This window comes from Atractosteus spatula, chromosome 18 (assembly GCF_055471065.1).
Source record: "Atractosteus spatula isolate fAtrSpa1 chromosome 18, fAtrSpa1.hap1, whole genome shotgun sequence".
NCBI classification, from domain to species: domain Eukaryota; kingdom Metazoa; phylum Chordata; class Actinopteri; order Semionotiformes; family Lepisosteidae; genus Atractosteus; species Atractosteus spatula.
The window spans coordinates 12,967,876-12,994,232 of record NC_142723.1 but is presented as its reverse complement, the minus strand read 5'-3'; the positions used below and the strand labels follow the sequence as shown (position 1 = coordinate 12,994,232).

The following is a 26,357-nucleotide window of genomic DNA, read 5'->3' as shown; positions in this document are numbered from 1 at the left end:
ATTAATAGAACAGAAAGGGAATTACTGGAGGAACTCTTTGGCTTCGTGCAGGGGATTGTAAATTCAGCCCAGAGAGCCGTCACTCACCTCTACAGTGCCCTGCCCCACAAGCAGCACTTTCTCCGACACTGACAACTCAGCATTCCCACTACAGAACCGGACAGGTAGGTGGCAGCTTTTTAAAATCTATAGTTGGTGGTTCCTTAAAAAAAAATCCGAGAGACTTCCAGCCTATGGACATCCTTCTGATGTGCTCTTGGTGGGGTGCCGACGCTATCCTCGGTGTGTTCCCTTGGTGCTTTAGCTGCGGGAGTGTGATAAAGGTGCCGGAGGGTAGGTCAAGCTGTTCCACAGCCCCCCGCAGTCTTGTGTTTGAGGGCTTTGAGTTTTTACATGGGGAGAGTGCTCCAGCGGTCCATAAAAGGACTGTTTTTTGTGGGAGTGAAGTCAGTCGTGCTGCTGGATCCTTCCTTTCCAAAGCTGAACGCGCAGGGAGATTCTAAGCCCAGCTGCCCGAAGCTCGACTCTCGGTAATCGGTCTGGGATCTCTACAGCCCTGGGAGTCTTGCGATTTTCGTGGCTGTCCAACTCCAGATTTCCTCTTCTTTTGAAAGCTGGACGCATTGCCCGAACCTTCCAAGTTACAGTTAAGAACTTGACCGCCTCCGTGACTTTGAAATAATTCAATCTTGTTGTGTTCTTGGGGTGCAATCATGAATCGGGCATTCAGAGCAGGCGAAACGTGGGAGGAGACCCCTTTTGACTTTAAATGTTTCAGTTTTATTGTCATGTGAAAAATGTACCGTGGATCTAGTGGAAAAAAAGTTGGATAGCTTGTGACAAATGCCTTACCAATTGGGCTCCAAGCCCTGATTTGCTGTACCCTATAGTGCAACTATTTGGAAGGTCTTGTGGCTTCTGTTTCCCAGTAGACAGCCTTAGAAAGCATGTCAAAGAATTCTGACCCCAGCCCTGCCTGTCATAAATGGGACTGACCTCAGATATCTGAGGATATGCAGATGGATCCTATTTTGTTTGCCGTGCAGTCAAAATAGTTTTCTGAATTTGTACCTGTTTCTTTTGCGATGGGAGTGAAATCTCTTTTCGGGAAAAAAAAAATTCAACTGCAAACGTGGTCTGTGCTCCTTTGAGCAATATATCTTAATGATCACACACCAAGCACTTCGTGAAACTGCCTCTTCCTCTGGTTTGCTCCTACAGCGTGGTTTGGTGCTGAGAATGGCCCATAGTCCTGCTGATGTCAGCCCAGTCGAGCCTGGGTTCGGCATCCCGATCCCAGACAGCGTCTACACTGACCGCCTGGGCTTCTTCTCCATGGATGCCAACGTCCCAGGCCTGTCTCGGGTCATCCTGAACAAGCTCAACATGAGAGGCTTTGAGGACTACAGGTACAGGAGACCGAGCGTGTGCATCGTCAATTGTCAATTAAACCAAAATTCAAATTAAAAGGTAGCCATCAAAACCAAACAAGATATAAGATCACTTTATTGGCCATATACAATTTCTTGCAGTAGGAATTTGTCTTTTCGCAGACCCCAGCTTGCTCTCCATGAGACACACAGACAGGGAGAGAAGCTTGGGGTCAGAGCGCAGGGTCAGCCATTTATACGGCGCCCCTTGGAGCAGCTGGGGTTAAGGGGCTTGCTCAGGGGCCCAATGGAGTAGGATTCCTCTGCCGGCCGCGGGATACAAACCGGCAACCTTCCAGCCACAGGCGCAGATCCATAGCCATAGTGCCACAGTGCCGCTCTGCCCAAAAATGTGAGGAAAACCATATTAAGGATGCTCAATTTAGATTTTAAGCATGGAATTGAAAGGTCATGGCATTCTTGTGAAAGGTTATCTTGATCTTCCTGGTGGTGTCGGCACACCTGATTAGGACCGGATCAGAAGGGCCTGGCAGGGTGGGCTTCGAACCCGAGTCGATTGCCAACCTGTGATGCGTTTTCCTCCTGGGCCGATTTCCCTCTCCTCCACAGGGCCGCGCTGGAGGGCAAGCCCGTGGGGGCCAACTTTGGATTCCGCTCCCACAGGGAGATGTTCCAGAGGATGGAGGACACGTTCAAGTTCTGCGCGGCCTGCAGGAAGCTGCCGGCCCACCTGACGGCCAGCCAGGCTCTGAGGCGCTGCAAGAGGTGAGTGGGGGCGGAGGGGGAGACACTGCAGCACTGAACAGGGGCGGACACTGAGGCTGTGCCCTTCCGTTCGGGGGATCAGGAGAGCCAGAGTGGAGAGGGTCAGGAGGAGAAGACCTCTGCTTCCTTGACGCCTGAACGCCCAACCACCTGCCTTTCTGTCAACTTTCCAGACACGACTGGCTCCAGTGAGCTCGCAGCACCCAGAAAGAGCAGGGCGGACTGAAAACATCTCCCCTCGTTTGTCACCTTTGTTATGTTATGTGTGCTTCATACCAGGCCTCCCTCCTGGAAAACGTTTGTTTTGGTCTGGTTATTCATTCTTCCCAGGGGTCAACAACCTGGGAAGCTCCAGAATCGCGCAGCTAGTGACAGAAAGACGAGCTGTCTCCAACAATGAAGAATTCTCCTTTAAACTGGACGACGCCATTCCCATTGCGTTGTTATTGATACAACCCTGCAAGTTATAGGAGCAAATGTCATACCTCTGTGAACGTTGACCTTCCAGTACGAGCTTAGCACTCGTGCTATGTGACACTTTTATGTTCTTGCCCTGCGCACAATTCATTAGGCAATTTATTCCAGCAACTGCAGGCAAACCTGGGTCCGCTCACCCCTGCTGAAGACTGAGCAGCTGCATTCAGGAGCTGGGTTTTAATGAAGGCTGTGTGGCTGTCTGTGTGAGGCTGCTTTGATCTGCACACATCTTAAACCCTGCCAGCACCCCTAAAACGTGTCAGCCCTCACAGCTGCCGGCTTTGTTGCTGCAATCCCTCTGCAGAGAAAAGGCTTTGCAGTGGCAACGGACACCAACCAGGAACGAATCACTTTATCCGACTCTGTGTGTGTGTGTGTGTCGTCCCATTCTCGAAAATCTAAACAACCATTAACTTGCCCATTTCCTGGAGGCTGTTAAACAGTTTGGCTTTGGTCTGAGATAGTTACACTTCGCCAAAGATCACAGTGATCTTCCTAACACATAGTCTATGGATTCATGGCTTATATAAAGGCAGTTTTCCAAATCCCAGAACACTACTCTCTAAAATCCCTGGCCAGCACAGTGGAAACAATGGAATTAGGGAGGTCATGTCTCCACTCATCAGCTTGCAAGGGCTGTGTGGGTTTTTTTACTTTGTAGTATAATTTGGAAGGACTTTACATTTCAGTTTGCATCACAGGTCTGAAACACAATTCCTGTTTTGCCACTGAGTGTCTTTGGGGTTTTGTCTCAACCTGAATGGTCAATCAAACCATTAACCCAATTCTTTTTTTTTAACTAGACATATATTCAATTTTTCTTGAAGTCTGTTCACTCAAAACTCTCATTTCACGAAGGGTGGGGTCTCTACAGTACTGTATGTATTCCTCTTCTATGGGAGGTTTGTTCTGTAGATGACATCTTATATCATTTGGATTGCAGTTCCTCTGTACAAAAAAAAAACATTTTTAATTACTTCTTATTTGTTCACAATGATTCATCCTTAGTGCAAAGCTAGTTTAAAAGCAGTTTTACTACGATATTTAATATTATGCCATGCAGAACTGCTTTAGACAAGATAAGATTACTTTATTGGCCATATACAATTTCTTGTATTAGGAATTTGTCTTTTTGCATACCCCAGCTTGCTCTCCATGAGACATAGCTCTGAAATCCTAAGGTTCAATACTGTGTTATCCTTTTGTTTTAACCAGTTTTTATTAGTTATACATTTTTAACACGGACCAAACCGAGAACAAGACAGCATAGCAGCGCCGAGGAATTTCTTTCTTCACTTCTCAACTTAAAGGGACGGTGTGGTATTTTTAACTTTGTAATCTGTTTGGAAAGAATGGCTCCGCATGGGTCTAGTTAGTCACAGGGCTGCTTATTACTTGATGTTTTCGAAATGTAACAGAGCACCCTGCAGCTTTCATCTGAATGCTTTGTTTCCTTGGGTGCTTTTATCTTTGAATGTGTCTGCAATTTTCCTGATGTTGTGTTTTTGTTTTCCTGTCTGTTTTCATGTCTGTGAGCCCTGATGACAGTAGTGGCAAAGAAGAATTTTTACCTTATTTATTATCTCTATAAATCCCCAGTAGAAATATAACATCTTGTTTGTCCTGAAGTTTCAACACACAGAGCTGAGTGGGAGCTCAGGTAAATAATTTCCAAACTATTGAATCAAGACAATACAGAGGTTGTATTTGCACAATGCATAATATCAGTATAAATGCCTACAGCGATTGGAGTTTTTTACCAGTCATTTTTACCGGTGTTTAACTTCTTAAAGCAGAGGTCTCCAGTCCTGGCTGCTGGAGGAGCACTGCCTGTTGGTTTTCAGTCCATCCGAGCTCTGAATCTCCAGGACAAATCGCTGACTTCATTGATCGGCTTGCTTGTTTAGATTTTATTTCGCTACGTCTTTGCTGGTCCATCTTGAGTGTCAGAAGCGGCTTCAAATTGGGGGCCATGTTACAATTTGATCCGGCATCCGGCATCACATTCTCTCCGCTACGCATATCATTTCCATACCTCCTCCCTCCTCATCCAACTTCTCTGGTTCCCTTCTCTCCAGCTTCTCTCTTCTTGACTCTGCATCCCTCAATAAACTAGTTACACACATGAAACCCACCACATCTATTTTAGATCCCATTCCCACCACTTTATTCCAGTCCTGTTTCTTTTCTCTCTGTCCCATTGTCCTCAATATTATACATGAATCCATGAGCTCTGGCTCCAACGGTCCTCAAAACTGCTGCCATTACCCCCCGTTCCAAAAAAGCCTAACATGGCTCTCGACAATCTTAACAACTTTCGCCCCATCTCCAACTTACCCTTTCTTGCAAAAATTCTAGAACGGACTGTCACACTTCAGTTACATAACCACCTCATGACAAACAACCTTTTCGAACCCCTCCAATCTGGCTTCCGTCAGCTTCACAGCACAGAAACTGCCCTGGTCAAAGTCACCAACGATCTCCTAATAGCTTCTGATTCTGGTTCTCTTTCTATACTCATCCTTCTTGATCTCAGTGCTGCTTTTGACACTGTTGACCATGACATCTTACTTTCTCGTTGTGAGACTGTGTTTGGAGTTTCTGACACTGCTCTCATATGGTTCAAGTCTTACCTCACTGATCCCTGTCACTTTGTCTCTCTTAGGTCTGACATAGGTCTTAAGTCTGATGTTCCCCAGGGCTCAACACTGAGTCCCTTGCCCTTCAGCATCTACATGTTTCCACTTGGTCAGCTTTTAAGATCACATGGCCTCAGCTATCATTTCTATGCTGATGATACTCAAATATACATCCATACCAAACCTGACACTGATGTGGCTGTCTCAATTCTATCTAATTGCATCTCTGACATAAAAACGTGGATGAAAACGTGGATTCTGTAAAGCGCTTTGAGAAGCCACCTTTAAAGGCGCTATATAAAATACAGTTTTTTATTATTATTATTATTATTATAACAATTTTAGCACACAGAACTTCCCACGGCCTCTCCTTTACGAGCTCGTCGTTAATTTTGACTCTTTAGAATCGATCAGTTGATAATGAACTGAATGACGCTGTATCCGGCACGCCCACATTGAGCGGTTTGTCCTTCCGGAGATCTTCCGACTGTGGGAATTTTAGGCCCCCGAAAGGGAGTCCGGAAACTCAGAAGCTGGTCCAGGATTGATTCAAAGGGAATTTGTCGTTGGGTCTTTTTAAAAGCTGCGAGCAAGTGTACGACTGAACCTCAAATAGGAAACTGACATCAATGAGCCTCTGATTAATATTTCAGCTGAAGACACTGTGCTCCTCCAGGATCAGGGTTTAGAGCATGTGAAAGAGGAGACTAGGTGAAGCTGGGAAGCTGTTTGACTCAGGACAGGGTCTGTTTTTTTTTTTCCTGGTGCTGAAGTGCAGACAGGCAGGAGAGGAGCTGTCAGTGCCACCTCAAGCACAGAGCATCAGTCTCTCATTCCCGACCTTCGGTGCATCAGACCCTTGTGCCAGCCCAGACAGCACAGCTGCCTCTGCCTCTCACGGGAGACACTTGTAATGCGTTCAGATTACCTACAGGTGTCAGCGTGTGCTTGAATCTCTACCCCACAATTGCTTCTGAATGCTAGGGTGGCAGCAAAGCTTCTGAAGTCCTTTTCTCAGGTTTACTTCTGGATCTCCTCCCAACCTCATGTTTAACTCTAGATGTACGTGAGCATCCTTTTACAACCCCCCCCCCCCCCCCTACAGGAATCTGATTTGGTCCCGGATTGCTGGAGAGGCTCAGTGCAGATCCTGTTGTGTTAAATTTCACTCCAGTACCCGCTCTGCATTCGCTATGCTGCAGCTCTGACCCAGCACCAGTTTTGTCTTCTTAGTCAGGAAAGTGGCTCCTTGTCTCACGCAGACAGTGAGGATTGGGGCTCTCGTCACTGTGGCGTGAATTAACAGGCGGCTGCTGAGAGCTGCTAATTCAATCCCTCGGGTGATGGCTGGTCGGCTCCGTGCTGCTGCAGTCCTTCCTGGCTCGCGCGAACGAACGCTGTGTCCAGCTCAGTTGTTGGCACAGGGGGCCAGAAATTCCGAAGCAAGGTCAGGTTTTATGGCACCAGCAGCCCCTGAGAGCAGTGGAATTCCCATAGCGTCAGCAGGGCACTGAGGAAAAGTCACACCAGCGCCTTTTACGATGACACGCGGTAGTAAAATCGAGTATTAAGGTTACCCTTAATGTGTGGATTTGAGGTGATAGACCTGTGATGGTTCTATGGCTTTTAACTGCTTTTTGCTTCTTACCAAGTCGATGTGTTGTTAATCCGTATCTGTGAAATACAACCTAAAAAGCATTACATCCATCCAAAAATAAAAAAGTTTGGTCAGTTTAATTTGGTCAGTGGTTATGTATCTATTGAGGCAGCGCCCTAGTAACCTAGCTTCACAGCCGAAACGTTGTTTTTCCTTTCTTCTCTTTTCAGTGTGGAGTAAGCCTTTACTGGTTCCTATTTATGCAGCATGTGTGCAGGCATGCTTTCTGTACAGCCCTGGTGTACTGTTATCGGTCCTTCGGGATTAACCAGTTTCTCCTGTTATCATTCATCGTGAATCTCGAAGGACTCCGATAAAAGAATATTGATCAAATAAATGGGGCCACGCCTCATGTCCAGTACTTTATGGATCCCAAATCCTTATCGATTCTCATTTGCAAGCGTCCTAGTAAATATGGGATTCGTGTTCGGATTTGGAATTGCCAACTGGCACAATGAAATAGGCTTCATAATCTCTGAGCTGATTGCTCTCAGGCATCAATTATTTAAGGAAGCCAGAGTATCAGCTTCAGCAACATGCCTGGCTAGCTTCCTCCAGACTCCCACAGTTCTCTGTGTAAATAAGTGCCTCCAGTTCTCAGTCCTCAACTCAGACAAGTAGCCAAATGCCCTGCAGAGCTCCTGCGTTCGTGTTTCCTGAGTTCCGAGTAGTGCTATCTCTTCAGTGCTCTATCACGCTTGAACTCTTTCTCTCTCAGGTGCCAGAATGTGTACTACTGCAGCAAAGAGTGCCAGCGGGAGAACTGGCCAGAGCACAAGAAGTTCTGCCAGCAGCTCAGACTGGTGGCCATCGACCGGCTGGTGGAGTGGCTCGTGTTCACAGGTGAGCGCGGAACCAGTGTTAGTGTTCAGGAATGTCTGGTCGTGTTGGATCGGTCTCACCGACTAATGCAGCCGCGTTTCATGTTGGCATTAAGCATGCTGGACCACGAGAAAAATACACGAAACCAAGAGAAATAGCAATAAGGCCTATTCTTCCACAGTGCGACCACAACCCCTGACTGGCAGATTTGGCTGAATCGATCTGAAGACCTTTAAAATCGGCTTTATTGGTGCACCTCGGGGCCCAGTCAGAGGCAGCCTGACTCCATTTCCCCTCTCTCAACAGGAGACATCCCTTTCCCCAGCGTGCAGTGGCCCAGGCCGGTGGCGGAGGTGGGCGGCTGGGAGGACTGGTTCTTCATGCAAGGGGATCTGGGACCCCGCCTGGCTGCCATCCTGGCCTGCCGCCACATGGGCCTCCTGTGGGACAACGCGGGCAAGCCGCGACCTGGGGACGCGGAGCTGCGGGAGTCGGTGAAGAGGGTGGCCAGCGAGTTTCTGTCCCGACCGCTCGCCCTGGGCCTGGGGCTGCGGCTGTTCGGGCTGGACCCCGGTTCCCGGGCGCTGACCGTGCACCTGGTGGGGGCCTCCCACAGCGAGACCCTGGGGGCCCGGACGACGGACTTGGACGAGCTGAGCCGCATGTTCCCCGGGCACCAGGGGCTGGAGGTGGTGATGGTGGGGCCCGAGGTGGTGGACGGGCCCGTGCTGAGGCCTCCCCTGCGGGCTCTCGGGCCCCGGGGGAAGGTCTACATCAGCGCCTACAAGGGCCTCTACCACCAGTTCTGGGAAGAACTTGTGGAGCAGAAGGAGGCCGCGAGGCCCGATTTGGTTGTCGGCTTCCACCCAGGTAAGGAGGAATCGGAGATTTGGCTGCTATGGTGGAGGTTCCACAGAGCCTGAGGTGACTTGGGTCTTGTATGTTCTTTAGCTCAAACAGGGGTCCTCATCACTGGTCATCTAGGGTTTCTTCAATCCCATAAATCCCTGTTTGACGCTTCCTATTGCCGTCTGCCTCCTTGCCTGCTTCCAGGACCAGCTGGCTAAAACTGGAACTAGCACGAGCTAGCGTCCCGGTTTCCAGCAAAAAAAAAAAAAGTGAACCTTACCTAAAAAGTTACAGCGAGTCACAACAGTTGTGTCTTGACCGAAGTGTTTTGGGGCCCCGGCCAACACGCTCTTGAAGATATCGCTCGGCAGTCACATTCGAGCCGAAGCCGCCCGTTTTCTTTAAGAAAAGCAGAGGCAGCAGTTTCGCCGGCTCCCCTCAGCTCACTTTTCAGGTTGTAATTCATTGAAGGAGAGAGTGCAGCCCTCCGGACTTTTATTCAGCGTCTGGGTGATTCACGACGGCAACAACTGGAGGGTCAGCCCTCGCTCGCCTGCCCGCCTGCCTTGCATAGCTCTCCACATAGTGCCAGAGCTTGTTCAGCTAGGGTCTGTCACTAGCTCCGACCTCCCTGAGGACCGCAGCCGGCGCTAACAAATGAAAGAGGTATTAAGAGGGTGAAAAAAATCAATGCCAGTTATCACTTCCCTGCCCTGCATTCTCAGGGCCCCCAGGGGCACTGCACATGTCAGGATGGAGACACGATGCCCTCTGTTTATTTTCCCCTGATAAACGAGAGCTTTTAATTCCTTTTCAACTAGGTAAAGCCAAATGTTGCCAAGTAGCACCCACGTGTTCCTCTGTAAGAGTTTCAGGGTGGCGAATTGTCAGCTTGTTTCTGCTGCTTCTCCCTGCTGTCCCCACGCGGAAACCATGCATTCCCCAAATCTGCTTCACGCTATACCGTACCTCTGTATGGGCTGTCCTACACATGGAGTGGTGGCTCTGTGGATCTGCGCCAGTGACTGGAAGGTTGCCAGTTCAAATCCCGCGGCCGGCAAAGGAATCCTACTCCGTTGGGCCCCTGAGCTCCAGGGGTGCCGTATAAATGGCAGACCCTGCGCTCTGACCCCCAGCTTCTCTCCCTGTCTGTGTGTCTCATGGGAGTAAGCTGGGGTATGCGAAAAGACAAATTCCTACTGCAAGAAATTGTACAGGGCTAATAAAGTGATGTGATTTACCATCATGTCACTGCTGTACTACAACAACCTTCATGCGTGCTCTGCTCTCCCCATACTAGAGGTCTGCATGAAATTGAAGCCCGCACCCAGCCCGCACCCCAGACCTTGAGACCCGACCCGACCGAGCCTGAACGGTACCGCCAAAATTTGAAACCCGAACCCGACCCCAAACTCGGAATCGGTCACTCTCTTGTCCTCTCCGAGCGCGTAGCCACACGCAAGCACACCCGGAGACGGATTCTTGCCGGCGCGGTTTTACAATGCGAGCGAGCTGGTGGGGGGGGAAAAAAGGAGTGTTCCGAATTTCTGCTAATACATGTAAAACACCAAATAATAATCATTCATTTTCACCTGTTCGAAACCGAACCCGATACCGGCCCCGAGCCCGAAGTTGTACGTGAAAAACCGACCCGAACCCGGCCCGAAACCCGAAATACTTTGTCGGGCCCCGTCGGGTAGCAGACCTCTACCCCATACACACTTCTACTGAAACAAAGCTCCTAAAAATCTCCTCCCAGCCCTCACTTTTGTCTTTGGATGCCTACTGTCTGTCGTTTCGATACTGTAGCCCTGGTGCCGAACCTAATAAGGGCAGATTGTAGTGGGGCTTCAAACAGCGCAGCCGATCCCGATTCCGAGTTTCCCTAGCCTGTTGGTGAACAGACTGCAGAAGCACAGATCTCTCCCATTCCTATCTCGCCAGATCCTTCCCCCTACCTCTGTCTCCACCTCGTGACTGGAGAGAGATAAATGTAGGAGCAGCGCCCCGGCCCCCATCATAGCGCATGACGGGCTGGCAGCCGGAGACTTGTCACCAGCTTATTGGGGCCTGTGGATTGACTGCAGGAGGTCAGCTCACGCCGAGATCCGAGACATTCGGGGGCACGGACTGCGATTGCAAGAGGAGGGGGGGGGGGGCTACTCTTCCGCAGAACGCTGCTGTGAAGACGAGGAAGAGACACTCCCCTCCGGCTGTCCTTCTCGTTCCTCACCTCCTCCTGACACCCTCAGCCCTCAACTGAAGCTTAAAGAGCTGAATTTGTTTGCTGATGTGATTCGGAGTCTATAAGGAGCCGCATCCACATCTCTCTCATTTTGCATTTTTTCTTTCTTTAAGAAAGAAAACAAACTTTTCACTGCAGTGAAGATACTTCGATGCAACTAGATCACCTTCTCACCACAGTGCTGTGAAATTGCTCTATTGCTCTTCGTTGATTCCAGTATTAACAAAGAAACATTCCAATATTTCTGTTTGTAAGGTTTTGGTGGTTGTTTTTTTATCTTAGAAAAAATACTTTTTTCCCCCCGAATGATCTTATAAAGGTTATCTTTGCCTCAGGCCTCTGAAAATGGGCAATCTTCATCAAAAGCGGATGTGTTTCTCCCGGGATCAGATTCTTGGTTTCTTCGCTTGAGCTCTGGAGAAGCCGGATGCGCTCTGCCTTGCTGGGAATCTCAAAACCAGCGTACAGAAAGGGGACCAGAAGACTCTTAGTAATCTAAGCCTCCCCAACATTGCGATTTTCTTATTGCACGTGTAACCCTTTTTTAGGCTCTTACCTTAAACAAGATGAGACTTAATTTCAAGAAAAGAAAAACAAAGTTTTGAAGCCTGCTTATAAAATAGTTCCAGGCAAGTAAGAGTAATAATTCAGCATGTTTCAATACTATGCAAATAAGGAGTCAGTAATATCTGAATGGACTTGTGCTGATAAAAACAGGTTCACCTAGTTGTCCTTCATAAATATGGAATGGGACATTTGTCTTTTTGCTATTGGAGATTGCACAGCATTTGACTATACAGCCTCTGGCTCTCCACACAAAATCACCAAAATGTGCAGTCACTCAGTTACACCATGTGAAACACCTACAGTCCCACTCCACGCCGTTTCCCTCGCACTTGGCTACAAGCAGTAGCCAGTTGAGAATGCCATTTTCTGCATCCTTGCCTTTGATGTGTTTTACAGTCAATAACTTCACAAGCGCTAAGAGAGAAACCATCGTCACACCGGTCTTTTTCTGTCAATTTGTTTTGACTGCTGACCTCTCCCTTCATTTCTTCACACCCCCCGGCTCCATCAAAACAGGTGGTAAGAGCAGATGCTGAAAGAGCTGCTCCTACTGCCAACATCTCCCAGCACTGTGCTGATTAGCAGAGACAGGTGTGCTCGGGAGCAGTGTGGAGAGGTTACAACCCAGAACACTTAAAGCCTACTGGCAATACTAGAGTCAGAAAAAGGCTTAACACTTAGGGTTACGTGTTTCCAGAAAAAGATGGATTATTTCCTGAAGTGGTCGCGGGCTCTGTTGCTTCTATAGCAGATGGCGTCGCGCTGATGTGTATCTGGGAAATTTCAGGTTTCCACGCCGCACAGGGCCTGACTGAAGGATGGCTCCCCACCCTCCTCCTCCTCCGAGACTACAGGATCCCCTCCCTCTTCACTATGTACAAGTAAGATCTTCAGGGTTCCTTAGGATCACAAACAGAATTCACATCTCTGGGCGAAGATCTAGAAGTTCACAAATGTATTTGCCCCAGGCCAGACAGCCTTCGGAGAACAGCTGTGTGGTAGACACAAACTGAGCTAGGTTCACTGATAGACCTTCCCTTCTTTGTAATCTGTCACTGTTCTCAGTTCTGTCGCTCTCCCAGTTCGAGACCATGATACAAGATGCTGATGTAAATGCATCGCTCAGACCATCCATGTTCCTTTGGCCTGTGCTTATACGCCATTTCAGTCTATTGGAGAGTTCGGCTGCTCTTTGAAAGATGTACGAGTTCCTACTGCATGGATTGTCAGTTTAGTTAATTAAGAATGGAACGCATATCTGCTGCACATTGAGCACATAGAACTGTTTCATATGCTTTATGTGTGCTGCATGTATGGAAATTCAGGAACAGAGTAGGCCCAGTTATTAGTTACAGAAAGATTACATTATACCTATGCCCTGATTTAAGAATATAATTCCTTCCTCCAAAAACTAAGATGAAAACTCATAAACTCGAAACCAAATTCCCTTTAGTTTACACGTGAAACCTTCCACACCGTTCCCAAGGTCTTGAAAATCACCTGGTGTTACTTGTTTTTACTCTAACAGAGCACTGAGTCATTAAAGGAAGAACGCTTTTGCTTGTTTAGAATAATTTCCCTTTTTCCTCTAGTACAATTCGAACACCCTGAGTTAACCAGATAAATCAAGTCTGCAAAAATGATAAAAGTGGAGACGCTCTGAGGAACTGTGGGGGGGTCAGGCCACGAGGTTGGCGTCTTCACTGTAGCAAAAATCTCATTAAACCCGAGAAAACCTGAAAGGAAAATGCACACTTTGTCATAGTGAAAAACTCAGACGCCGGTGTTCGTAAGTCAACGGAAGGGTGTCGATTGTTCTAGCCAGTCAGGTGTCAGGAACGTGACCCTGTGGTTCTGTTTTGTCCACAGCGAGCAGGAGCTGAAGTATTCTCTCCAGATACTGACCGAGCTGGAGGTGCAGATTGTAAAATGCGGCGTCAACCCCTTTGCGTCCCTGAAGCCTGAGCAAGTGCAGTCCAGCCCGAACAAGCCCCCCGTCTACTGCAACTCTCACTACGTCAGCTTCCACGGGCCGCTGGAAGGGTTTGAAATCCAGCAGGAAGAGGAGGGCTAAACGAGAATGTAGACTTTTCTTTTTACTTGCTCGGGGTCTAACATTTTGTGGCACGTATACTACATATAGTTACAAATAGGGCTTATGAAAATAAGGAATAGAGTGGATTAGTCAATGATTAAAACAAATAATCAGAACCCCCAAATTGTAAAGGTGCAAAAAAGTTCTTTGTTCTCTGTCACAGCTTTGGTGAAAACAGGAGTAAGTCAGACACACTGAGTTAAACAAATATTTATTAATAATGATAATACACACTAAACAACCCCCTACATATACATACAACAAGTTTTGTTATTTAAAGTACATACTTACATACAGGGTTTCCCAGAGGTTTAAATCCTGACCCACCAGAAAACTGCTACCAAGTATTTAAATCCTCTCTAACAACTGGAAAGTCCAAAATTAAATAAAACTGCCTTCTAAACCAACAGAGTACAACCTACAATTAAACCTCTTTCTCCGTAAACCTGGGCGCTACAAAATGAATGGGAGCGTATCTTCCTGTTTCCAAAAATTCCTTAACCAGGAGAGGCTGTTTTTAACCTAGGGATTCTCTACACAGGAAACTCTCTATCAGAGTGTCCTAAAAACAACAGCATGGCACGCTCTCTTAACAAGGTTCAAATACTTAACTCTGTTTTGTACAGACAACCTGGTCAAGGACGACCTCTGGCCTGGCACACGCATTTTTCGTCTTTCTGCTCCTTCTTTCCTTTCCTCTCTGCCCTCTGTCTGTCTGCCATTTTTGGCTGGTTTCCTGCTGATGACACTTTTCATTTTTCAATAATCGTTTACCCAGAACTTAATTAAACCAAGGTAAGCCAGCCAACTCCTTTTAAAAGTGTCTCACACCCAGCACAACGACATAAACACCAGAGTTTCTTTCATGCTTTGAACCTCCGGAGAACTTCAGATGTTTACCCTAGCCAAGTGTTAACCGTTGTATCTAAATTCATCAAGACATCAATAGCCACTTCTAGGGACTGTAACAATATGCACAGACAAGTAGTCACAGACTTATCTGTATTGTCTTCCTGCATTTCTAACAGTATTTTCTAATACATTCTGCTCGTTATTGTCTGTTACTTAGTAACAACAACAATACGTCTTTTTGAACATCTTTCGTGCGTAAGATGTCTAATGAATTATTTGACCCGTGACGGGGACGTCTACGAGGGGATCTGATTCAAATTCCTCCAACGCACCCAGCGAGTGAAACATGAGTCCGAACTAAGCCCGGTGGGGACAGGCGACACTTCTGGAACACGCATTACCACATTGTTGAAGCTGCTGCTGTATACGGGCTCTCTTCAAATACATGGTCGAATAAGAACCTCAGATCAAGCAATCTAGTCAGCCAGATGGGCTGAATGCCCTTCTCTTATTTGTAAACTTCATCATGGTCTTAACTAGTTAAAGGTACTGTTGTTTAGGGTGTCAGTGTGGCTTATGTAGTGTTAGAAGGTGATTTAACAAGTGTGTGCTGCAGAAAACACTACACCCTTGAACAATTACACACTAGTAGCACAACATTTGCCACTTTCAACAGAAGAAACATAAGCCTCTTTGACAGCCTAAACAGGGATCTCACCCTTTTTTTTTCCTGGTGTTAACAGGCCAACTCTGTTATCAGACCCCTGCTATAGAGAAAGCGGTTTATCACTTTGAACATTTGAATCTCATTTTCTTCTCCCAACTCATTTTCAATGCGCCCTTCTTGAAAGAGCTGATTGAGCAGAGAACGGTTAACAGCAGCTCATAGAGTGACGTTTGTTACAGGGCATGTGTGTGGGGTCTGTATCGTATGCCGGCAGACCAGCCAATTTTCATAAAGCTTGTCTCCTGGCCTGTATTAAAACACTAGCTCCTTTACGTTTCACTGGCCGGGGGACGTTTATCAGGACATCAAATCATTCCCCCATCCTCACACAATTTGCCAGGAAAGTTCACACGATCAAATGCAGAGTTTTCTACCATCAGGGCTTGATCCTGATTCTGTACATCTTTAAGAAAATAATGGATTAGTCAGCTCTTCCTCGCTGTAAAAATGCAGAAAGGAAAAATCTAGTTTTTCACCTCTAGTTATCAGCATTCCGTCTTTAATTTATGAAGATTGACTCCCCAAAAGTCATCTGAATCAAGTGAAGTATAGGCTTGGAATGAGCACAAAATAAGCTGCACAAAACTGAAAGTCACCCTTTTTGCAGAGGAGGCAGGAGCCAAAGGCTGGAAGGAAAGAGGAAAGAGGAGCAGATAGGTTCACTTGAGGGAACCTCACCCATTTTACTACACTTCCTCTGAAACAGGAGGTGATGCAGCAAAGTGTCCAGAGTGTGCATCATTGCATTTTTACTTCAAATTAACACGCAGGTTGCGTAATAAACAAAATTGCAAAAAGCAGACCACGCTGTTTTCCTGTGGCGTTTCAAGTTCTGAATATGTTCGACTAGATAAAATAAACATACCGTAGAAGTGTGTCATTTTAATGTGTTTTAAAGCCTTGAAACAGCGCGAAACCCTGGCGATTTTCGTTGCAGCCTTAGACAGGAAGAATACGAAACGGTTTCTGTACTAAATAATTACATTTCCTAGTGTTAGAAAGCATTCTTTTCACCAAGCACATTAATTTACAGAGAGCATTAAAATAGCAAACACAGGGGTTGATCCTGATTTTATATATCTTCAAGAAAACGATAGATTAGTCCCCATTGTAAAAAAGCAGAAAGGAAAAATGAAGTTTTTAACCTCTGGTTAATCAGCACTCCCTTTAATTTATGTAGAAGAATTACCCAAAATTTGTAAAAAAAATTATTGTATACGGTAACAGTGCCTGTTAGGTTTTGTCTGAGATGGATGAATATTTTAACATCTAACTCCCAGTGTTCCAGGGCAATTTCCAGTTCCAGCTGTCCTTCTGTGTGTAACCAGAAGCCAATTGCTCCTGTCCTCACCTGCTTAAATGCGCATGATGAATTCATTCTGCTGGAAGGTTTCTTTTTAAACAGTCCGATAGATCTGCACCCTGGCTTTGTTGGAGTGTGTTGGGGAGAGGGTCGATGCTATGGTCAGGATTGGGACTGATGGGAATTCGTGAGGTGACGGTTATGGTCGGGAGCTGAATTTAGTGACGTTTATACTAACATAATTTATGCTGATTTATTTTTTTTCCGAATCTTATTTCGCAAGTGCCCTCTTCGCCCTCTTGTGTTTCAGAGGTGACAGATTGTCTGTTGCTCTTTCTTTTCACCTGAGTTCTGACCTGTTTTGCCCGAGCAGGTGAAGCTCCTGTTTCCTTCTGTCCTCTCCTGTTGCCGATTCAAACGGACGTACTGATTTCAGACACTGTTTCTTGTTGTTCGTGCAGGTTTGCGCAAACTTGAAGGGAAATATAACATTTTGAACCTCTCTGCAATGCCTGTAGTCTTGCCCTTAAAAACAGTACACAACCCTGTATCACTATAACCTGTAACTATAACAAGTTAAAGGTTTATTCCGTGCCGAAAAGAGAAAAAAGGAAACACAACTGTGGAGCCTTCTTTGGGTGTGACACCTTCTTGACATGTTGTGTTTCCTTTCTACTCTTTTCAGCATGGAAAAGACCTTAAACGTTGCGGCCTACGCATGCGGACGCAGCTCCCTACTTGAACTATGTATCAAGTTATCCATCCAGATTTTTGGATCATAATTCCTGAGATCCTTCAAGAAAAAGAAGACAAACTAATAGCTGTACAAGCAGGGACAAGTTGTAAGTATAGCATGACTGGGCACACCACCCTTTCAGAAGGGCGTTTAAATGGAATTCTAACTAAAAAAAAGCCAGGTAAAGTGACAAATACCAGAGAGAATTCAGGACTGAGGAGGCAACAAATGAAGAGGTTTTTTTTTTTTTTAACAGATGGAACCCCCAATTATATTATTGTTATTGTACATCTCCCTTGTTTTTGTCTGTCGTTCTGGCACTGAACAAGAAGAGAAATAGAAACAAATTCAGAGCTGTCCGCCTCAGCTTTTCAGGGTGCTGCATTATAAATTGGCTCATGCACGTTTTTCCGAAGCCTTCCAGCAAAATCGGTCACAAATGCCCTGAAACATGTAGTGGGAATAAGCACAGAGAGCTGTTAACAGGAAGCATCACCCTCACCGGTGTGAATTAATAGGAAGATCATTATAGAGCTTGAATTCAATTAGAAAGCTGGACTGCTATGGATGAAGTTTTTTTGGTTGAGTTTTATTTCTCAATCTTTTCTACCGATACAAACACCACCACCAAAATCAGTATTCCTCTAGAAATCGAATTGCATGGAATCGGGTGCCACCTTAAGCAGGAGGAAGTAGAGCCAGACAAGACCCCTGTGGGCAATCCAAGACTCTATGCAGACAAAGGCGTAGCACGGAGACTAACGGAGTCAGTAACGCTAGGACAGGATTTAGAGGAAGGAGTAAAGGAGGAAACAGGAAAGCTGAGCACGGAGAGGTCTCCGGAGCTAGCGATGCATGAAAGCTTTAAAGCAGTAATACAGGTCCAGAAGATAGAATATCAGGTTGAAGACGGTCATGACAGTGACGACCACCAAGTCGTCCCAAGAGCAATGCAGGCACTCGGAGGGCTGGGGGTGGTTCCTGAAGCCGTAGAGGGGCCAGAGGACGGCGGCCGAGGCGTAGAGGAGCACGGCCAGCACGTGGAAGATCACGGCCGCCTTGTCGAACGCGAAGCACAGCAGCCGAACGAGCGGGGAGATGTTCAGGACGATGATCAGCACGGTGACGGGGAAGCAGATGGCGTACACGAACACGCACCACTTCAGCGCCGGGTGGATGAAATAGTGCACGTTGGCCGTGAAGTAGCTGCCCACGGAGGTGAAGAGGATGCAGGCCACGAAAGATTCCAGCACCCCGAGGAAGCCCGGCAGGTTGGAGAGGTAGCCGCTCTTGCTTTTGAGCTTCCGCTTGCGTTTGACGATCACCGTGTCCACGGCGTAGACGAGGAAGCACAGGAAGGACACGATGGCGACCGCCACCGCGGTGATGCAGTTCCAGCAGACGTAGAGGACGCTGTAGATGACGGAGGCCGACAGGACCATCAGGGTGCAGAGCATGGCCATGGCGGTGGTGAAGTCCTTCCATTTGATGGGTAAGAAGAGATAGATCAGGGTGACCTGTAGCACCAAGATCGCCAGCATGAGGAGGAAGCAGAAGACCCAGACAAACATACACCAGGCCTCGTATGGGTGGAAATAAAAGCCCCTCGATGCAGCCAGGCTGAAGGCCAGCAGGCTGAGGATGATTTCCAGCAGCAGCAGGATGCCCTTGGCTTTTCTCAGGAGTTTCCACTTGAACTTCATTTTTTGTCGGCGTTGCGCCCACCCCGGACTCTGGCAAGAATTCAAGCAAGTTGAACGCCTCTTTTGGAAGAAAACAGAGCTGCCCCCCAGCTGAACGTGCTGTGTGTAACAGCCTAACTGTGAAGCAGTGAAAGAAATCCCTAAATGTGGTTCTTTGGCATTGTGCTCATGGTTACAGTAGCTTCATTCCTGAGCAGTCGCTGGCTGTTTTGGGAGGGCAGAACCCCAGGTGGCTTCTGCTGCTGAGCAGATGCTTCTTCCAGTCCCTATCCCAGTAAAAGCACGATGAACTATGAGTCTTTTACAAGAGTACACTGGTTAGTTATATTCACCACGTGAATAAAGTATAGAGCTGGACTAAACTCCCCCCACAGATAGGATGATATCACAGTTTACCAAGCGCCCGTGTATTTGAATAGCTATCCATTTCCTTTTTATGATCATTAGCGCAACAGAAACCGTATGTTCTCGATTGATAGGGCGCTCTCAGAAGTACAACTAAGATCAGGCTTGTCTAACAAGTGGGGAAATTCCACGATCAAAATGCAGATCAGCTCTTAGAAGAGGAGGCCTAGTACGTAAGATGAGAAAGTAAGCTGTGCTTTCTTCTCAGCGATTGATTTATTGTTTCTCCGACTGAACCAAGATGGTGTCTTCTGTGCGGCACGTTTACGCTTTCGGTAAAAAAAAAAAGTTGGGTGCAAGCATCAAAGAACAGTGTTGCCTGTGCCTTTTAAAGTAAGCGGTTAGGGGGAACTGGGTGTGGGTAAAGGGATTTCCCACTAACAAGGCAAAATTAAAGGTGCTGGTAAACCTGACCTTGAAAGGTGTCATAAAAATTCAGTGAGTGCCGAGGGGAAAAAACATTCATTGACTCCGAATTGTCAAACTCAAATCCTGGAGGGCCTAAAGTCTTCTGGTTTTTGGTCCAACCTGATTAGTCCATTAAGCCATTAACATAATTATTTTAAATTAGACATGAGATTTTTTTCTTAAGGTCTTTTACGGTCGATTATTGGAAAAACAAGGCGCTTCAGTCAGAGATAAAAACAGGCCATGCCGATACAACCTTGATCGCTTGTTTTTAGGTCACAAGGTCACTTAATAGCTGATGGTCCAATCTCCTTTACAAAAACCACTGCTTTGATTTTGAAAAAAGGACAAAAACTAGTTTGTTTTTCTACTTCACTGTCTGTATGTAAGGGTTCTGGTACCTAGAGTACAAACTCCAGCAGGTTTTATAAGTAACTCTTACCTGGGAACTATTCAATTATGATACTGTACATCAAGTTGTTGATGTGTTACATCTATCCATGTAGAAATCTGGAGCAAAAAATCTGAAACTGTTCAGCCCTCAAGGAGTGCAGTTCCCTTATTAGAACAAATTAGTTCCTTCACTGATTACTTGCAAGCATTCCCAATTCCCAATCAATAGATTCAGGTTGATCAATCAGGTTTGCTGGACAGGGGTTCTTTGAGGACAGGGGTGCTCTAGATCAAATCCATACTCCGACACTGTGAAAGAGAGGGGAGCAACATTAGCTTTTTCATTCCCATTCTATTGTAACCATTAATCCTAAATTATCGAAGTCATCTTCACAGCCTGACCTAATTAAGCAATTAATGATTAATTTAACAGAGTAATTCTAGGTGTCAAACAAAGGCAAAAGATAACATAGTTCAATTGAGGGCTCATTAGCAATGAAAAAACAGAACTCTCGTGTATCTCTCCAGATCCACACCTAAAACTCCTGTCTTAGATACAGTATTAAAAACCTGCAGATGTTTTACAAGACCTTCTGAACTCCAGTGACTTCTCTCACTCTCTATACCCTGCTTCCTAAGCTCTTTAACCCTGTCATTACTCAAAAATCCTTCCAGCAGAAAATGTCTATCAGCTCTATATCTGGGCTTCAGGAGGAAAGGAAGATTTTCAGTGAGCAATGACATAAGACTGCAGAATAAAGATGGACACTGGCCAGCGTTCATCTCCCAAAGAGCCAGTAGTGAATTGTACTTCTTACTTAGGAATTAAGGCCATAAAGAGTTAAACCGTGCAAAATCTAAAACAATTACGAGACAACTCAAAACAATATGGTACAAACAAGGGAGAGAAAGGAAAGGAAAGGAAATTGTGACTTAATTTGAAACAATGAACTGCAAAATGAATAATCCATTCAAAGTGCTATCTATAACTAACTACTGTAACTAACTAACTTTAACATACATTATGTTAAAGCCAAACAGGTTAAATTCTCTTTTACATCCATGGTAAAGTAAGGTGTTTCATACTTTCACACCAGATCACAAAAGAGAAAAGGCAGGAGAAATTGGAAACCCGGATTTGGTTTCCCAAACCTGGTTTGATATCACATTTCGTACAATTTCAGGCCATATGATTGACAAGAAATTACACAAAAGCCAGTTTCAAATGATTGAAATTGGAGGCTTTGGGTAGCTCATTTGCTTTTCGGCAGCCATACCCATGCAAAACTCTTTCTTTGCTTTTCTAAAGATAAAAACGCATGAGTTTTTTTTTTTTTTTACAGCAGTAGCTGAAGCATTACAAGAACTTTGTTGGAGATTAGCACCTTGTTTTATTTTTGTTCGGTGAGTTGTAATAGTTTCTGTTTGCGCTAAACCAGCCTTAAAATGGAGAAGCATCTGGTCTCCACTAAGAGCCTGGCAAGATAAGAGTATTTCGGTGGGAGTTTGCAGCACTTGTCTGCAAGAAAGGACACCTGTTGTTTTATCTGATACCTGTTCAGCCATGTTTAAAGCAACATTTTTGACATGCACAGAGTACCTTCGTCTTCAAAACAGACTGAACCCTGAATCTCGCTTTACCTGCGCAACCTGAACAGAATTACAGTGAGTGTACTATGCTGTGTGGTGGCTTGAAAAAATTTTTCCTAATCATTAGCATTCAGAGAGTGACTCTTACATGACACGGGTCACCATTATGTAAATGAAACCTGCATATGTGGTTATCCAGTGTGCATTCATTTTTTCATGGTTTCTCAGCACAGCTAGAAACAGAAAAGGAACAAGTAATAGGTTTATTCCACGCTGAAAAAAAGAAGAAAGAAAACACAATGTTTCAGCCATGGAGACTTCTTCAGGTTTTCTTTTTTCTTTTTTTCAGCATGGAATAAACCCATTACTTGTTCCTTTGCAGCCTGCGCATGCTGACGCAGCTCCCCACCTGAACTACTAGAAACAGAAAGGCCTCATTGAGGGGGGTGTCTTTATTCATTTGATGGAGGCTGCTGCTGGAGTCCTGTGCAGTTTGATTACAGCGACATTCCAAATAGAGCAACACAGAGTTCTTCCGGCCGCCCATTCGAGAATGATCAACTGGTCCATGACTGAAATGAAAGTCGTGACTACGTGAACGCAGTCCAAGATCTCCTAAGATCCCAGTCAGTCAGCTGTTTTTAAGCTTGGGGATCGAAGGGTGGTGACTGGGAGGAAGGATTTTGGAAGGTATGATTGATTTAACAGTAAATTAAATTTGAGGTGTAACATGGGAATGCCGGACATACTGTAGTCTCCCCCAAAATTAATTGTTAAAGCTGAACAATGCGCGGTTATTGGATTTTATTTTCAGCCAGTGTCCCTTGGCTCACAAATAGTTTAACAGCCATAAGAAAAATGGTGATTGTACAATATTAAAGACTCATTGGAAGTATACTGACTACTGGAGATACACAACAAATGAAAAACCAGAAACACATAGCAATTGGTTTGAGGTCTGTTTATTTCCACATAGAAGCAGAAAAAACAGGGACTCATCTTGTCGGTTGCAGATGAAGGAGAAATTAATTGAGCTTTAAACAACTAACCAAAGCATGAGACTCTTGGGAACACAAATGAAATCTAGCCCAGGTGAAAGCAACAGGTGGTCATGATGTGTCATTAGTTTGTAGATAAGCAAACGTCTTATTTCACCTAGCATCAGAATGATGGATCAACCTCAGAAGTAAAGATTTTATTTCTTCTAATATCTTCTCACAGTGTCACCTGTTTCCAAGCTTTTGTGGTGAAGAAATGATCTACAGAACTACGCTTGGATCTGCGTAAGATTGGGGTTTTCAAAACCGGCAAGATCGTATTTAAATCAAACTCCGTGTTGTGAATAAACTGCAATTCTGAGGGATGTGTACCCTGCTCCACAGACATCGTAGCTCTCTAAGTCACAATCAGGAATTACAGTGTTTTTATGTTATAAGCACCAGTAATTTCAAGTGTTTTCTATTTTACAACAAGTTTGTTCTTCATACAGCCCTGGGGTTTTTTTTAGAAGAAACCAAGCTTGTCTTTTAGCAGTCTTTACTTCACCTTGAATACATGAACTGTTGTAGCAGCTAATCCATCACATTTGTCAAACAAACTTTATTGGCTTAATTGTCAGGTGTTTTTCCTCATTAACGTCATCGGCACCTCTCTGCGCACCTCTAAAACTAAAAGCCTATTTTCTGCCTGACAGGTTATAGCACCGTCTATTTACAAAGTCTCGGTAGAAGATTACCACAGCGTGACAAGAAGGAAGGAAAGACGTTAACTGAGAGGTGGAAAGCAAAGCAAAACGTCAGAAACTTTTGCACAGCAGTGTATCTGCACGAGGGTGTAGGTTTTTACAGCACAGGGGTTTACGAAGAGGTCACAGTTGGCCTTTTGAGCTCAGACACCAACTGCCTATCATCTAACTTAACACAAAATAATCATACCTCGCTTACAAGCTGGGGAAGCTGACAACAGAAGACCCGTCCTGCCATCCGGGTTGCTGTTTTCCCAATTCCTTTCCCTGTCGGGCTCATGCTGATGGGTGAAGAGCATCATGCCTTCCCCAGAAATGAAAAAGCCTTGTTGAACACTCTAAACCGGTACAAATGTCAGGACACTGAATCGCAAGCAAACAAAAACACAGAGGCAGGCAGACAGGTTGGCTGTAAAAGACTGGACGTGCCCCATATTGAGCAGCACTAACGAATCAAAAACCCACACATGGAGTAAATCAGGTCCACAATGTAGAGGGTCAAGTTGACATAGGTCATGACCGTCACCACCAGCAGGTTGTCCCACACAGTTCTGGCAGTCAGCTGGGCGAGGGTTCTTTCGTAAGCTGTAGTAGGGCCAGAGGATGGCTGCTGAGAGGTACAGGAGCACTGCCAGCACGTGGAAACCGGCCATAACTTTGTCAAAGGGGAAGGGCAGAAGTTTGAGGATCGGTAAGACATTCAGGACAATGATGACGACAGTAATGGGGAAGCAGACTGCGTAGACAACTACGCACCACTCCATGCCCAACTTTCCAAAGTAGCCAGTGAGGGAGATGAAAATGATGCAGGCTACAAATGCTTCCAGGACCTTCAGGAACCCCGGCACAGTAGAGAGGTAGCCACCACCTCCACTGTGTTTGGCCAGCACAGCCTCGATCGTGTAGACAACGAAGCACAGGAAGGACACTGCCGTGGCCACAATTGCTAGGATACAGCTTTTGCAAGCGTAGAAGACTGGATAGATGATGGAGGCTGAGAAGACCATGAGGGAGGAGAGCATGGCCATGCCTGTGGTGAAGTCATCCCAGTTCATGCAAAGCCTCAGGAGCAGGTGAAGCCCGAGCATCTCAATAATCACGATCACCAGCGTCATGAGGGCACAGAAGAACCAAGTGAACATGCACCAGTTCCAGTACGAGTGGAATGTGGGACCCCCATGTCCCACGATGCCGAACGCCACGACGCAGAGCACGATCTCAACTTGACGCATTATCCCCTTCGGCTGTATCAGACTCAAGAACGTTAGAGTTATTTTTATATCTGGCTTCATGCTTCTCCTTAAACGTCAGCATTCAAACTCTGATCCTTAGTGCACAGCCCTTTAGACCTCACTCTGGAGTAGACGCAAAGAGAGAGGAGTTTTGGCTGTCCTTGCTCTCCTAGGCAGTCCCAATTTGTGTGCTTCCACACTCTGTTGCAGAAGAACAGTGCTCCTGCTGAATGTGGTTTTGTGGAACAGGTGTCATGCATTATCCTGCCTAAAGGTTTTCATTGTATTGAAGTATTCATGAGTGTGCTGGTTCCAGATTAGCATTTGTCGTGGAATGTTATCGAAGACGAGCCAGGAGAGGTATTCTCATCCACTCAGTAAGGTCTTTATTCATATTGCAATATGGGAAAAAGCCATCACCCGTCTGTGCAGAAAATTGAAAGCTGATTCAAAAGCAAGCAGGGAGAGCCCTTGTTTTATATCTTTTTTAAGCTGATGCAACACTTCAAGGACGGGCAAAGCAGTCATTTTCCATTACTTATAGGTTTTTGCTTTTAAGCAAAAAGCACAGTTATTCTAATAGTTTCTCATACTGCCTTCTTCAAGCAGCAGAGATAAACGTTATTAAAACATCCTGCACCCTTGACGAGTTGGGGTGCTCTCACACTTTGTTCTGAGTATCCAGCTGCTTCTGCAGCACAGCTCTGTCCGTAAACAACATTTTTAGGATAAAACAACTTTTCTCAGTAACTTTCCATTACACCTTCATCACACAATGTGAGTCCAAATAGATTTTGTCTGTCTTCCACAGAGAAGTCACACCCTGGGATCCATTCTGATTGCACAGCACAGTACCTGTTGGCTATAGTACCTCTCCACTCATATTATAAAACATCAAGCATTGCACTCAGCTTTTCAGGATGCAATCATTGCCCATAAATGTGGTCCACACTTTCCTGGTCATGGAGTGAAATCTAAATAATTTCAAAAAGGGGACTACATTCCAAATATTTTCGTAGAAAACTCATTACTAGGCCGGATTTAAAATGTGTGCTGCCTCAATTGGTCCCCGGTTGATTAGTCATTTGAGGTGTTTTCTTCATGGGAAAGTGTAGGTGTGGGGGGAAAATAGGTTCGCGTGTGAGAGATTAGTTTGGAACAAAGAAACTTGAGATATGTTTGAATTTGCATGAAACGGAATGCCAAAGGAATTCGTGAAATCACTTTCAGTTTAAGGATTTCTGACAGCCCTTCCTCATCCTTGAGCTGTTATTTGATTGTGTGTCTTTTTTTTTTTGCATTTAAAATTGATTCTAAACCGCGGTGACAGCAAACAAGTGTTTTGTACTATTCTTACTTGAAAATGCACAGCTTCTTTTATTGTTTCTGTTAATTGTTGCACTCTTTGTCTGGAAATAGAAATGGAAGTATAGTTAAGGTTGTGCTGTTACTGTGCCCACAGAATGTGCCTCTCAGAAAGAACTGAGTGTGTCAAAAGAACACAGCTACCAAGAAATGGTCAGCTCATTGACGCAAAGGTCACTGGATCTAAATTTTAAAACAATAAAAAAATGTTTCCTTGCCTTTGCTTTTAGATCCCAAGACGTGAAGAAGCAGATAGCATACATTCAACACAAAATCAAAAATCACCACGCGGTGAATAATGTGCCTCACTGACGTCCCAAAATGCCTTGTGACAGTGATATTAGGTGTCTTACAGAGTCCAGCGAAGTTTGAATGTTTTTTAATAGACTGGT

At 45.6% G+C, this 26,357-nt stretch overlaps 2 protein-coding genes and 1 pseudogene across 3 annotated transcripts; 1 reads left to right on the top strand and 2 right to left on the bottom strand.

The window, feature by feature from the left end:
- The first annotated feature begins 32 nt into the window (after nt 1-32).
- LOC148818617 (putative protein MSS51 homolog, mitochondrial) lies at nt 33-13,914 on the top strand. 2 transcript variants are annotated; one of them, XM_088936927.1, is made up of 7 exons: nt 33-164; nt 1,222-1,409; nt 2,001-2,156; nt 7,648-7,772; nt 8,058-8,621; nt 12,200-12,293; nt 13,282-13,914. In XM_088936927.1, the coding sequence occupies exons 2-7, from the start codon at nt 1,240-1,242 to the stop codon at nt 13,484-13,486; spliced, it is 1,314 nt and encodes a 437-aa protein (XP_088793053.1). In that variant the 5' UTR covers nt 33-164; nt 1,222-1,239; the 3' UTR covers nt 13,487-13,914. The 2 variants fall into 2 exon arrangements, with proteins under 2 accessions (XP_088793053.1, XP_088793054.1); XM_088936928.1 differs by lacking the exon at nt 33-164 and adding an exon at nt 552-646.
- A 4,056-nt stretch (nt 13,915-17,970) lies between these two features.
- LOC148818616 (myeloid-associated differentiation marker-like protein 2) lies at nt 17,971-18,828 on the bottom strand. The gene has a single exon (XM_088936888.1). It carries the CDS (start codon nt 18,826-18,828, stop codon nt 17,971-17,973), a length of 858 nt encoding a protein of 285 aa, XP_088793014.1.
- A 4,985-nt stretch (nt 18,829-23,813) lies between these two features.
- LOC148818615 (myeloid-associated differentiation marker-like) lies at nt 23,814-24,660 on the bottom strand (annotated as a pseudogene).
- Between the last annotated feature and the right edge of the window lie 1,697 nt (nt 24,661-26,357).